Here is a 13,144-nt window from a genome sequence, read left to right as displayed (position 1 = left end):
ACTCGGGGTGGAGCCCTTCGATGTGGCTGTGCTGGCCATGACTCAAGACTCTCCTATGGAATGTTTACGGAATTCAATTACGTATTTACATAATGAAAGGAATGGAGTGGGCTGGGCTGTCCAAGAGGAAGGGCAGTCTGTTTTTTCTCCCCTCCTCCTTTGGAGTATCGGGATGATTGCTCAAGCTCCCAAGAAGGTGGCAAGGACTGGAGAGAGCAGGGATGGGAGGAACCTGGAGAACAGACAGTAGAAAAGAGAGAAGAAGGAGGCATGGAAGAGAGCACAGCGGTGAAGAAAGTTAGAGTGATGGATGGAGTGGTGAAGTGGGGGAGGAACAAAATCATGGGGAGAGACGAAGCCACCAGGAAGCATATCTAGAGACGGAGGTGAGAGGTTGGGCCTCTTGCAGTTGGTCACCACTGGGATCTCTGGATTCTCTTGGATGTCCCCTTATAAGGTACATGAGGATTCTTCTGCCTGATCTTTGCTCTTAAGGTATTTCCAAAGGGAGAACTGTACTGGTTCAAGTGAAGGAAAAGCTGCCTTGAGGGTCTGTACTTGGGATCATTGACTGAGAGGACTGAGGAGTTTCCGGGTCAGATTTGACTGAGGGGATCCAAGGTCACAAGGACCCCCCGAGGGCTGCATTGTCTCCCCTCCTTTCTGATTCCTGGTAGACCTTTTGCTTCCAAGATGGATCCATTGCTGGGAGTGAAGATTGGCTGTTTGGCAGGCCTGCTGGTGGTCCCGCTGCTTTGTGGACTCATCCCGGCCCAAGTCCAGTGGTTCCAGATCAACATGGCCCGAGGTGAGTTGGGAGCAGGGGGGAGGAAATGGTCTTATCTTTGGAGGGGTGGCTGTAAGTGCTGCCAAGAACAGCATAGAGCACTAGTATAATCACTGGAGCTCAGATTAAGAGACTGAGCTATCTGTCAGAAAATCCCACTTCGTTTTTCCTACAGGCGAAACAGCTGTAGGCTCCAGTGGGCCTCATTTATCAGGGACGCGTGATTATCTGGCACATGACCCTAGTGAATCACTGTCCGCCTTTGCATTTTGGTGGTTGCATTTTTCAAAATGGAAATTTGTCATTTCTCTCCCATCCCTATCCTTGAGGAACTTAAATCACTGGGAAGCTAACACATACACTGCCTTTCATTCATGCTTATGCACAGGGCTTTATTTTTTTTTTGTAGCAAGAACTCCTTTGCATATTAGGCCACACACCCCTGATGTAGCCAATCCTGAAGCTTACAGTAGGCCCTATACGAAGAGCCCTCTAAGCTCTTGGAGGATTGGCTACATCAGGGGTATGTGGCCTGATATGCAAAGGAGTTCCTGCTACAAAGAAAGCCCTGCTTAGGCATGTAAAAGTGTGTGCATGAAACCATGTTTTGCTGAGCCTGCCACTTCAGCATCAGTAGATGCACATATTGGCTTGGATCCAACCAGTTCTAATGCTGATGAAAAAGGAAGGGTTCCTTTGACAAACCCAAAGAGCCTATACTTGGCGGCCGTGGGAACTGCATTGTCAACAGACACGTGGGGCAGAGAGTGTAGTGAAGAGGGAAACTGGGCAACATAGAGCAAAAAGTTGACTGGATCCACCAGGTAATTGTGACATCTTGAGGCCATTAACATAATTTTTTTTTCTGCATTGCCTTGTTTGCTTTGCAATTTCCTGGCTGGCACTAGTTTTAAAGCAGAGTGTAGAATCAGAATCATAGTTGGAAAGGACCTCCAGGGTCATCTAGTCCAAGCCCCTGCACAATGCAGGAAACTCACAAACACCTCCCCCTAAATTCACAGGATCTGCATTGCTGTCAGATGGCCATCTGGCCTCTGTTTAAAAACCTCCAAGGAAGGAGAGCCCACCACCCCCTGAGGAAGCCTGTTCCACTGAGGAACCGCTCTAACGGTCTGGAAGTTCTTCCTAATGTTGAGCCGGAAACTCTCTTGATTTAATTTCAACCCATTGGTTCTGGTCCTACCTTCTGGGGCCACAGAAAACAATTCCGCACCATCCTCTATATGACAGCCCTTCAAGTACTTGAAGATGGTGATCCTATCACCTCTCAGCTGCCTATAGTGTATAGGAGAAAAACTTTTTATTTAGAGTTTAGATGGAGGAGGATGCTCAAGCAGAAGGCATCCTGTTTTCTGTTAAACGTTTATGGGTCTTAACTGACTCAACTCAACTTCTTTTCCTTCCCTTTCCCTCCAAAAGCTCTGCAGTGCTGGTATAATTATTAGGGCTGACACCTGCGTTAATGCACAGTGTTGGCAATTATTACCCCATCAATAGGCGTGACACCAGAATTTAAGGCGCTTACCATCTTAAAATATGGTGTGGGTGAGGCAGATGCAGGGATAATTGGAGGGAGAATGTGTCCATTCCAGTCATATGTTTAGGTATAACCCTTCCTCCCTTTTAGTTGCAGTAAGGAAAGGGGAACATGTAACACTGAGGCACCATGACATCACAACAGAGGGTGTTCAGTGGCAGGGCAGAATGCCATACCTTAATAATTAAGGTCCCCTGCATTAATTAATAGACTTTCCATAATTTAAAAAAAGTTTTTTTTAAAAAAAATATGCTTATATATATATATATATATACATACACACACACACACACACACACGGTAGGGCTAGTTTCATTATAGCCTCAACTTTATGAGGACTGGGTTAAAAACATAAGAGAAGCCATGTTGGATCAGGCTTACGGCCCATCCAGTCCAACACTCTGTGTCACATAGTGACCAAAAAAAAACCCCCAAGTGCCATCAGGAGGTTCACAAGTGGGGCTAGAAGCCCTTCCACTTTGCCTGCCACCCCAAACACCAAGAATACAGAGCATCACTGCCCCAGACAGTTCCAATAATATACTGTGGCTAACAGCCACTGATGGCCTCTGCTCCATATTTTTATCCAATCCGCTCTTGAAGCTGGCTATGCTTGTAGCCGCTACCACCTCCTGTGGCAGTGAATTCCACATGTTAATTGCCCTTTGGGTGGACAAAGGGGACTCAATAGATGTTGTTATCTTGACTTCCAGAAAGCTTTTGATAAAGTTCCTCATCAAAGGCTCCTGAGTAAGCTCGAGAGTCATGGAGTAAAAGGACAGGTCCTCTTGTGGATCAAAAACTGGCTAATTAATAGAAAGCAGAGAGTGAGTATAAATGGGCAGTCTTCGCAGTGGAGGACAGTAAGCAGTGGGGTGCTGCAGGGCTCAGTACTGGGTCCCATGCTCTTTAACTTGTTCATTAATGATTTGTAGTTGGGAGTAAGCAGTGAAGTGGCCAAGTTTGCAGATGACACTAAATTGTTCAGGGTGGTGAGAAACAGAGAGGATTGTGAGGCACTCCAAAGGGATCTGTTGAGATTGGGTGAGTGGGCGTCAACGTGGCAGATGAGGTTCAATGTGGCCAAGTGACTTAAAGTTTTTTGATTGAGGTAATCAGTAACACCTAATATACCAGGAAGCATATATATATTTTACATGGCTGGCTAAAGTTAATGTGTATGAAATGTTTTGGTAGCCACCCATAATGTAAATAGTACTATTTCTAGAAACTGTTTGGTCATCTCTGTTGACCATGTACATACAACATGAGAACATTGATAGCAAACATTCACAACTGGATTATCCTTGTTTTCTTCCTTACCAGAGCATGCACGGAGATTTGACCAGAGCCATCTTGGCTCCAACTGGATTATCCTTCATGAACAAGGCAATCCATTATACTGTAGTCTGAGGAGGTGGGCCTGTTGACCCACCCCCTGGAAAACCTATTACAGTCTTGGGTCTGGTATTCTTTAATGGAATGTTCTGGTATATGATAAACTAGAATAAAAAATTTAAGGAAACTTTTAAGAGTTTGTGCAATGTTAAAAAAAAAAAATTCTACATTTTCTCAGCTGGAGGCTTTCAAGTACAGTTCCATGATAAAATCTGCTGCAATTTAATCAATGAAAATTGTTTAATGGCCAGCAAAACTGGGTCAGCCTTTTAAAAATACATCTGGTTTCAAGCATACTGGTCTGCGCTGAAGATGCTGAAATGAAAGTACCACTAACATTGGGCTGGCATAGTCATAGCAAACAGAAGTTTCTGCATGCATGCAAATATCTCACACACACATAAAGCCCCCTCCCATCTTGCAGGATACTATTCTCTGTTCATCTAGTGCTTTTAAGCATTCTGTTACTCCCTCCTTTGGGAGAAAGTGTTCTTCCCTGATATTTGGGGTCCCCTGAGTACAATTCAAGGCATTGTATGTCTGTCTGTCTATTTAATTTCTGTCCTGCCCTATTCCCGTCTCAACAAGCATGTCTGTTTTTCCCACTGATTTTTGAACTGATGTGGCTGTCCGTGTCTCGCAAATGAGTATCCTGAACGTGTGAATCGCTTAACTGCAAATGGTATATTGTAGGGGGATATGGAAGCACTGTCCATGGTACTGAAATGGAGGTCAGCATTTCATACATGAAGGTTATTTCTTGATGTTAACAATCTAATAGATCCAGGTGGGCAGCTGTGTTGGTCTGAAGGAGTAGAACAAAGCAGAAGTCAAGTAGCGCCTTTAAGACGAACAAACTTTTATTCAGAATGTAAGCTTTCATGTGCATGCACGCTTCTTTAGGTGCCTGTATGTTTAATGAACCTGTAGAATGACGCCAGCTTCAACTTGCCTGTCGCTTGCCCCCTTCTTTTAGGAAAGCATCGACGCATCCTTAGCATTATAGGCTGTTTCGCAGCTGGAGTGTTCCTTGGGGCCTGCATTATGCACATGGTGGCTGATGCACTGGGGGACATCAAATCAGAAATAGAGAAGTACCAGCAACAGGTGAGTTTCATCTATCTGGCTTAAGCTGACGTATTCCCAAACTGATTTTTTTTAAAAACTTGTTTTCTTTTTTTTCTGGATTCATGGATGATCCTGGCTTGAATTTGGGTGGGCTGAGGCTAGGATTTGAAAACAAAGCCCAATAATTGCCTTAAAATTAAGTGATCACTTTTAGGAATTAATTTCACCAGCACAATGCAAAGCAAAGTTCATTTTTCAATTACTTGAATACAGTTTATGAAGCGTGCTACACTAGTCTGAAAAGGAATGAAATTTTGTTTCACCACCTCCTCGGGAGCTACTTATCTGTTTCAACATGCAGACCCCGCTTTCCTCCCCAGTGGAGAATCAAAGCAGCTTCCAAGGTCATTCTCCTCCATTTTATCCTTGCAACAACCCTGTGAGGTTGGTTAAGCTGAGAGAGTGACCGGCCCAAGGCCACCCAGTGAGCTTCCATGGCAGACCAGGAAGTCGAACCTGGGTCTCCCAATCCCCAATTACCTGACCTCTCATGGAGAAATCCCAGATATAATCAGAAGTCATTTTCTTTATTAAAAAGATAGAGAGCTTTGTGTTTTATAGATTTATAGGATTTATATAGATAATAATAATATATCGACTAAGTGCTCTACTAGTCGCACATATTGATTTTATCATCTTTTCTGACTGTTGAACTTGGAAAATTGTAATAAAATATTTTATAAACAAACAAACCTGGGTCTCCCAGATCTTAGCAACTCCCTAACCCCACTGTCCTATGCTGACTGCTGTAGATTGTCCTTAACCCTGAAACATATCCTTCTGTGCTGTTTTTTTATAAGCAGGGAGCTCTGGTCCCAAAACAGAATACGACTTCTGCAAGTGATGATTCTGAGGTGAGTGTCCTGTCCTTTGACATCTCTGACTGCAGTCCATTGACGGTGAGGGTAAGCCCCAATGACCAGTAGATAGGATTAATAGCCCTTTCCCCAAGGTCAGTGTCCAGACAAAGGAGATAGATCCAAGTAGGCAGCTGTGTTGGCCTGAAGCAGTTGAATAAAGCAGAAATCAAGCAACACCTTTTAAGACCAACAAAGTTTTATTCAGAACTTAAGCTTTCGTGTGCTAAAAGCACACTTCTTCAAACGAGGGGATCCAGTACAGCCCACTGTACCGGATCCCCTTGTCTGAAGATGTGTGCTTTTAGCACACGAAAGCTTACATTCTGAATAAAACTTTGTTGGTCTTAAAGGTGCCACTTGACTCTTGCTTTGTTCAGATGAAGGCGAGTGACTGGGTTGAAGGGACTCCTTGCTCCCAGTGGGCCAGATCCAGTGTTGATGACCTTGGTCACTGAGTTCTGGTTGGAGGGAGCACAGTTGTGAATAGTTCAGCCCCTGGGCTATGGGGTGCAGAGACATGGGACCTGCTCTTGGAAGATTTACTGATGATGATGGTGAAACACTAAGGACTGTCCTTTCAAGTGTGCCTTCACACACACACACACACACCCCGCTCTTGCAGTGTCCTTTTCGCCAAAACATTAGTTGAAACAGCGTTTGATTTTTTTTTTTTAAAAAAAAAAATTGCAGAAGAACTGGAAACAAATAGCTGAGCATCTAAGCAAGCCTGCAATCTCTTACGTGCTGAAGTAGAACTGCTGTAGACTGGGTAATTCCATGCACAGATGGAGGGCTTTTTTTGTAACAGAAGATGATGATATTGGATTTATATCCCGCCCTCCACTCCGAAGAGTCTCAGAGCGGCTCACAATCTCCTTTCCCTTCCTCCCCCGCAACAGACACTCTGTGAGGTGGGTGGGGCTGCAGAGGACTCTCACAGCAGCTGCCCTTTCAAGGACAACCTCTGCCAGAGCTATGGCTGACCCAAGGCCATGCTAGCCGGTGCCAGTGGAGGACTGGGGAATCAAACCCGGTTCTCCCAGATAAGAGACCGCTCAGTTGACCACTACAACAAACTGGCTCTCCAAACTGGAACTCCTTTGCATATTAGGCTACACACCCCTAATGCAGCCAATCCTCCAAGAGCTTACAGGGTTCTCGGTAGAGGGCCTGCTGTAAGCTCCAGGAGGACTGGCTACATCAGTGGCCTAACATGCAAAGGAGTTCCTGCTACAAAGAAAGCCCTGCCCAAGTGGCACCTGAAATAATATCCTTCCCCTTCCTTATCCTTGTGTGTGTAGAATGATGTGTGCAGCATATGTTGTTTGCAAAGAGAGTGTGGATGAAAAGAAACCAGTCACTACCAGCACACACTTCTGTACTCGGTGGTGTACATTTCTATACCTGTCTGTCTTCATAGAGATTCTCACCCCTCCCACTCCATATTGGGCTGACATCAGCACAGGAAGACATGAACATATGAAGCTGCCTTCTACTGAATCAGACCTTCGGTCCATCAAAGTCAATACTGTCTACTCAGACTGGCAGCAGTTCTCCAGGGTCTCGAGCTGAGGCTTTTCACTCCTACTTGCCTGGACCCTTTTTAGTTGGAGATGCCGGGGACTGAACCTGGGACCTTCTGCTTACCAAGCAGATGCTCTGCCACTGAGCCACCGTCCCTCCCCAAACTGACTGCTGAGGATGAAAAAGGTCAAATAGGGCGTCAGAAGAAATCCTGTGTGGCTTCTGTGGCCTGCCATCCTCTGGTGCTACCGTAGTCATTGCCGTGGATACGTATTTTGCAACCATCGGAACCTGCGAAAGGCTCTTTAACATCTGTGGCTCTTCTAGTTTTAATTACCATTATACAATTAATTGCCATAATTACCCTTTGATTACCCTTATACAATGCTGATTCTGTGACCTCAGGCAGATCATGAGAGGGAGGGCGGGAAAGGTTGCGTCAGTGCTGCGTTCTCATGGCCCTTTCTTACACGCTCAGGGAAATGCCAATGGCCACTTTCGGACCAGGAAGAGATATTTCTCCAGGCCAAGCTGGCCAGCGACCCTGGAGGGTTTTTGCCATTTTTTGGGCACGGGGGGGGGGGGGGGGATGGTATATTTGTGAATTTCCTGCGTTGTGCGGGGAGTTGAGCTAGATGATCCTGAAGGTCCCTTCCGACTTTGTTTCTATGATACACAGAGTTTTATAAAGCATGTGCTTCGAGAGCCAGTTTGGTGTAGTGGCGAAGTGTGCGGACTCTTATCTGGGAGAACCGGGTTTGATTCCCCACTCCTCCACTTGCAGCTGCTGGAATGGCCTTGGGTCAGCCAGAGCTCTGGCAGAGGTTGTCCTTGAAAGGGCAGCTGCTGTGAGAGCCCTCTCCAGCTCCACCCACCTCACAGGGTATCTGTTGTGGGGGAGGAAGGTAAAGGAGATTATGAGATGCTCTGAGACTCTGTCCTTGAAAGGGCAGCTGCTGTGAGAGCCCTCTCCAGCCCCACCCACCTCACAGGGTGTCTGTTGTGGGGGAGGAAGGTAAAGGAGATTGTGAGCCGCTCTGAGACTCTTTGGAGTGGAGGGCGGGATATAAATCCAATATCTTCTTCATCATCATCTTCTTCGATCATAAAACAGCTACTTAGTGTGAGATGGTTATTATTTTATTAGATTTATATTGTCAAGAAACACCTCTCCAAAGACTGCTGGAAAGGCAGAGGCGTTTTTCTGGATTAACAAGGATTGGGGGGGTGGGGAGCGGTTGGAGGCAGAAATTTTGATTTTTAGACCCAGGGGCTGGACAAGTGAGTGTGGAACGCAACAATATCCAGACATCTTACTGTATCCCTCCCCCCACCTTCTCTTTCTCACCCTTCATGGCAGGACTACCCATTTGGAGAACTCATCATCTCCTTTGGCTTCTTCCTGGTGTTTTTCATTGAGAGCGTGGTGCTGTCCTGCTGCCCTCGGGCTGTGCATTCCCACGGTGACGCCGAAGCCCACGATGATCACAAGGGCACACCCGAGTCGCACAGCTCCTTCCGAGCTTTTGTGCTCTTTCTTTCGCTCTCCTTCCACTCCGTCTTCGAAGGCCTCGCCATCGGGGTGCAGAAGGAGGACACAGGGGCCATCCAGCTCTGCCTGGCTGTGTTGATCCACAAGGCCATTGTGGCCTTCAGCCTGGCCTTGAAGCTGGTGCAGAGTGGCACCAAGGCCCGGTGGAGAGTTCTGTACCTGGTGGTCTTTGCCCTCATGTCCCCTGTCGGGATCGCTATAGGCATTGGGGTGTCGCTTACGAACGGTGATGGAAGCGGCCTGGCTCAGGCTGTGCTGGAAGGGGTGGCAGCCGGGACATTCCTTTACGTCACTTTTCTGGAGATCCTGCCCTACGAGCTGCGCTCGCACGAAAGCCCCCTCGCCAAATTCGCTTTCATTGGCTTTGGCTTCTTTATCATGGCTGTCATTGCCATTTGGGCATGAAAGGTTTATTGAGGTAGGGTCATCGTGGAAACCCATCGCTGTGTCTGAGCAAAAAACTTCCCAAATGCTCCTTAAGATAACCCAAGAAGGGTTATTGCTTCTCAGCCTTTTGGCTAAGATGAAGTGTAATAAGATAACACGAGAAGCAAAAATCCAAGGGGAAAGTGAAAATTTCGAAGACAACACAGTGGATTGAGAGACAAAGATACCATGTTAACCAGTACTGCTTTCCCCTGAGTCTATGGAAGTTCATCACTGACACTTTAATCCATCAGCACCATTATCAGCAGATTGGACCATGAGCAATCGTATGTCTTATGGAGTCTTTGTGAGAGTGCATGTACAATAGCGGGAGTTCTGTTTGAAAGGAGCTCTGGGTCCAGTTAAGGACTGGCTAATAATAGAAGGAATAAAGATAACGTGCTGGTGTTCAGGGTGTGGATGAAAACACAGACACAGTGCGGTGTTTTATCTGGCTTTGGGCAGGCAGAGGTGGTTGAATGGGTGAGAGATATGACTGCACGCAGAAGACAGTGAGATTTATCCCACCGTACAAAAAATAACATTCCGAGCTGTTGAATTCTTCATTGTATGATTGCAGGAGACACCAAAAGCAGAAACTCAGCGAGAAGGGGTGTTACCTTTCCCAAGTACATTTACAATCTTCCTGATGAGCATGCACAACTAGAACTTACAGTTGGCATTTTCCAACTGTATGCTGGTGTTCAGGGTGTGGATGAAAACACAGACACAGTGCGGTGTTTTATCTGGCTTTGGGCAGGCAGAGGTGGTTGAATGGGTGAGAGATATGACTGCACGCAGAAGACAGTGAGATTTATCCCACCGTACAAAAAATAACATTCCGAGCTGTTGAATTCTTCATTGTATGATTGCAGGAGACACCAAAAGCAGAAACTCAGCGAGAAGGGGTGTTACCTTTCCCAAGTACATTTACAATCTTCCTGATGAGCATGCACAACTAGAACTTACAGTTGGCATTTTCCAGTGAAACCAACTTTCTAATATCTTTTTTCTGCAGCTGGTCATGGCTTGATCCAGACGAGTTAAGTATCATTTTGAGGTCGCTTATTTTTGCAGTCGCAATACATCCCACCTAGCCTATGTAACTTCACCATAGCGTACCTTGCATAGCCTCTACTGTGTTAAAACACAGTGTGCTAAAAGTGCAAACAGCCATAAAGATGACTGGGAAGTGTTAAACGGTGGTGCTCTGAAACTGACAGCTGGTAAGTCCCTATAGATTCTGTCTGAAGTCCTAAACTGTCTACACAATCCTTGTCCAATCAAATGATTTTTTAAAAATCCAGTTAACTGACTTTGAAAAGGGGGGGAGGGGTGTAGGTTGTAACAATAAAGCAAATAAGCGGCTGGGTATTGGTATCCTGTTTTCCAATCTATATGAGCACTCAAAGGAAATGACGGCTGTGCAGAGCTTCTCTATTTTGCCCTCTGTTGGTAGGATGGTGAATTGCATTGTAACATTCTTGTGCCACGGCTGGAGTTAAAGGCTAGAGAGCAACTCTTTTTTTTTTTAAGCAAGTCAGGAACGTCCTCAAATCAGGAACATCTTCCCTCCCTTCTCTTTATCCATCCCCTTCCTTATTTTGTCATGCCACTTCTGCAATAAAAAGCTTGGCTTATCTTGGGCTTTTACGATCTCAAAGTGCTCAGCAACTAAATGGAGATTTGTCTTCGAATACTTGTTGAGTCCTATATCCTTCCATAGTGGAAAAGCAGTAAAAGGAAACCTGTGTGTGGAGACACTATTTACCACTGTAGCTAGGTTTTTACTGAATGTATTGCATATATAGTTTACAGCAAGGGGGACCTGCAAGGACTTCGGGAGGTTTTTCCTATCCCTTCTCCCATTATCATCTCTTTCCTTTCACTGACAGTCCCCGTAGCCTCCCCATTGCCCTGCTTCCTTCTTTCCCCTGCCTTCAACTTTCCCTCCTTTCCTCCCCCTGGCAGCCTCTCCTGTAAGAGTTGCGTGGTGTCAAAATTGCACACTACTAGCTGAAGCAGTAGGAGACTTGTGTGGAGGAGTCAGTACTTTCTTTTCCCCCTTATCGCCTTCCTCACATTTTTTTTCTGGCAACTGTAAATCTAGCCCTGTGCAGCAAAGCCATTTTCTTTATCGCCAAGTCTGTCTGCTGTTTTTCCTTCAAAATGGTGTGTGTGTTTCAAATAGGGTACTGACCAAGCAAGATAATGGTATGAAGAGAAGAATAAGAAGAGTTTGTTCTTATACCCACCTTTCTGTACCCTAAGGAGTCTCAAAACTGTCTTCAGTAGGAATTTCTACACTGAACCAGCCACACCTCAGTGTCTCCCAAATAACTTTGGGTGAAAGAGTCGCAAGGCATTCTTGCTTTGAAAATGTATGCATAAAGAATTTTACCTTTTGACAGCGTTTCTCAAAAGAATGAAGTGTAGACACCCTATGTTCCTTTTCCAGACATACTTGATTTAATTTTATTTGCTATCAACAAAGTAACAAACTAAAGATTACAGAAGGTAGCGTACAAATCCAGGGCAAAGTTTTGGCAATTAGGATATTTCTGGAGGTAGAGAACACCCAATGGTCTCTTGAGAGGATATAAAAGGATACCAGACTGCCCATCCACATCACACATGCCATTTGGCCTTCCTGAATATGTTAACCATAGGAAATATGATCTTTCTCTGCAAAATTCTAGTAAAAGATGGTTTCTAACAGTTTGATAATTGCAAAATTCCACAAATACCCTAACCCTGTCATTTCTTCTGAGATTCCTGCATTTCATTCTCCATGTTTCTTCTTGTCATATTTCCCTGGAAGTAAGATGACGAGAGGCGGAACCTCCATATATATTTTTAATCCAGATTTCCTGGAAGGGAAAGACTTCCGTTGACTCAGGATAAGAGAATTCTGCCATACGTCCCCTACGTGGACCGGCAACATGTGTCCTGGGAGTTGCATGCCTAGAACTTAATTCCCAGGTGAATCCACATCCACTTCAGATGGGGACTGTGGCACATGGAAAGAAGGGGATGAATCCCCCACCTCCCATTTCCCACAACTTGAACCAGCCAGGAAGCTACTATTTGCACATTAAAAGGTAAAGGTAGTCCCCCTGTGCAAGCACCAGTCATTTCCAACTCTGGGGTGACGTCGCATCATGTTTTCATGGCAGACTTTTTACAGGATGGTTTGCCATTGCCTTCCCCAGCCATCTACACTCCCCCCCCCCCCCAGCAAGCTGGGTACTCTTTTTACTGAACTTGGAAGGATGGAAGGCTGAGTCAACCTTGAGCTGGTTTCCTGAACCAGATTCCACCGGGAAAGAAAGAAAAGCATTGACCATATTAAACCCGATGCAATTGTTTCCAGAATTGGTAGTCTCCTGAGTAGTGGGGGGAAATTAGCTTAAAGGAGACAAGATGGCTGCCTGAAGAGGTGGAGCCAAGCACAAAATGGGACAGAGGTCATACATAAGTCCACTAGTAACTCTTCAACATTTCAAGCAAAAGATCTGCTTCAACAGGATTCCATTAAACACAAACATATTGTTTGAAAACATTGTCTTGCATATACACATCTAACCCCCTTAGTCATGCAGTCAAGATCCTTGCGCTGTGGTGGCAGCTGTAGCTGAAGCAACTTTTTTTAAAAAAAATGTGCAGCTAGTCAGGTATCCAGAGGCCAATCGGAAGACTGGCTGGGCAAAAGCCCTCCTTGGCCCTGCCCACATTCTGAAAACACTTGGCAGGCACCAGGAAAGGTGTCAGCAGGCAAGCCAGGGGCACCCTTGTTATAGGGTGTGGACATATACCCAGCTTGCTGGGGGGGGGGAGTGTTGATGACTGGGGAAGGCAATGGCAAACCACCCTGTAAAAAAGTCTGCCGTCAAAGTTGTGATGTCACCCCA

At 45.6% G+C, this 13,144-nt stretch overlaps 1 protein-coding gene across 1 annotated transcript; it reads left to right on the top strand.

Annotated features, from left to right (window-relative positions):
* The first annotated feature begins 655 nt into the window (after positions 1–655).
* SLC39A2 (solute carrier family 39 member 2) lies at positions 656–9,252 on the top strand. The gene is made up of 4 exons (XM_060255709.1): positions 656–808; positions 4,720–4,850; positions 5,675–5,725; positions 8,616–9,252. The coding sequence occupies exons 1-4, from the start codon at positions 694–696 to the stop codon at positions 9,210–9,212; spliced, it is 894 nt and encodes a 297-aa protein (XP_060111692.1). The 5' UTR covers positions 656–693; the 3' UTR covers positions 9,213–9,252.
* Positions 9,253–13,144: the final 3,892 nt, after the last annotated feature.

The sequence above is a fragment of the Heteronotia binoei genome, chromosome 15 (genome assembly GCF_032191835.1).
Source record: "Heteronotia binoei isolate CCM8104 ecotype False Entrance Well chromosome 15, APGP_CSIRO_Hbin_v1, whole genome shotgun sequence".
Lineage (NCBI taxonomy): Eukaryota > Metazoa > Chordata > Lepidosauria > Squamata > Gekkonidae > Heteronotia > Heteronotia binoei.
The sequence above is the reverse complement of the archived record's forward strand: the minus strand, read 5'-3'. Positions and strand labels throughout refer to the sequence as shown.

Bases quoted from the DNA above. Each gene is read 5' to 3' on its own strand.
- SLC39A2 (XM_060255709.1), top strand. From the start codon at position 694: ATGGATCCATTGCTGGGAGTGAAGATTGGCTGTTTGGCAGGCCTGCTG. The intron at 809-4,719 runs GTGAGTTGGGAG...CCCTTCTTTTAG, and splicing joins CCAGATCAACATGGCCCGAG to GAAAGCATCGACGCATCCTT. The intron at 4,851-5,674 runs GTGAGTTTCATC...TTTTATAAGCAG, and splicing joins TAGAGAAGTACCAGCAACAG to GGAGCTCTGGTCCCAAAACA.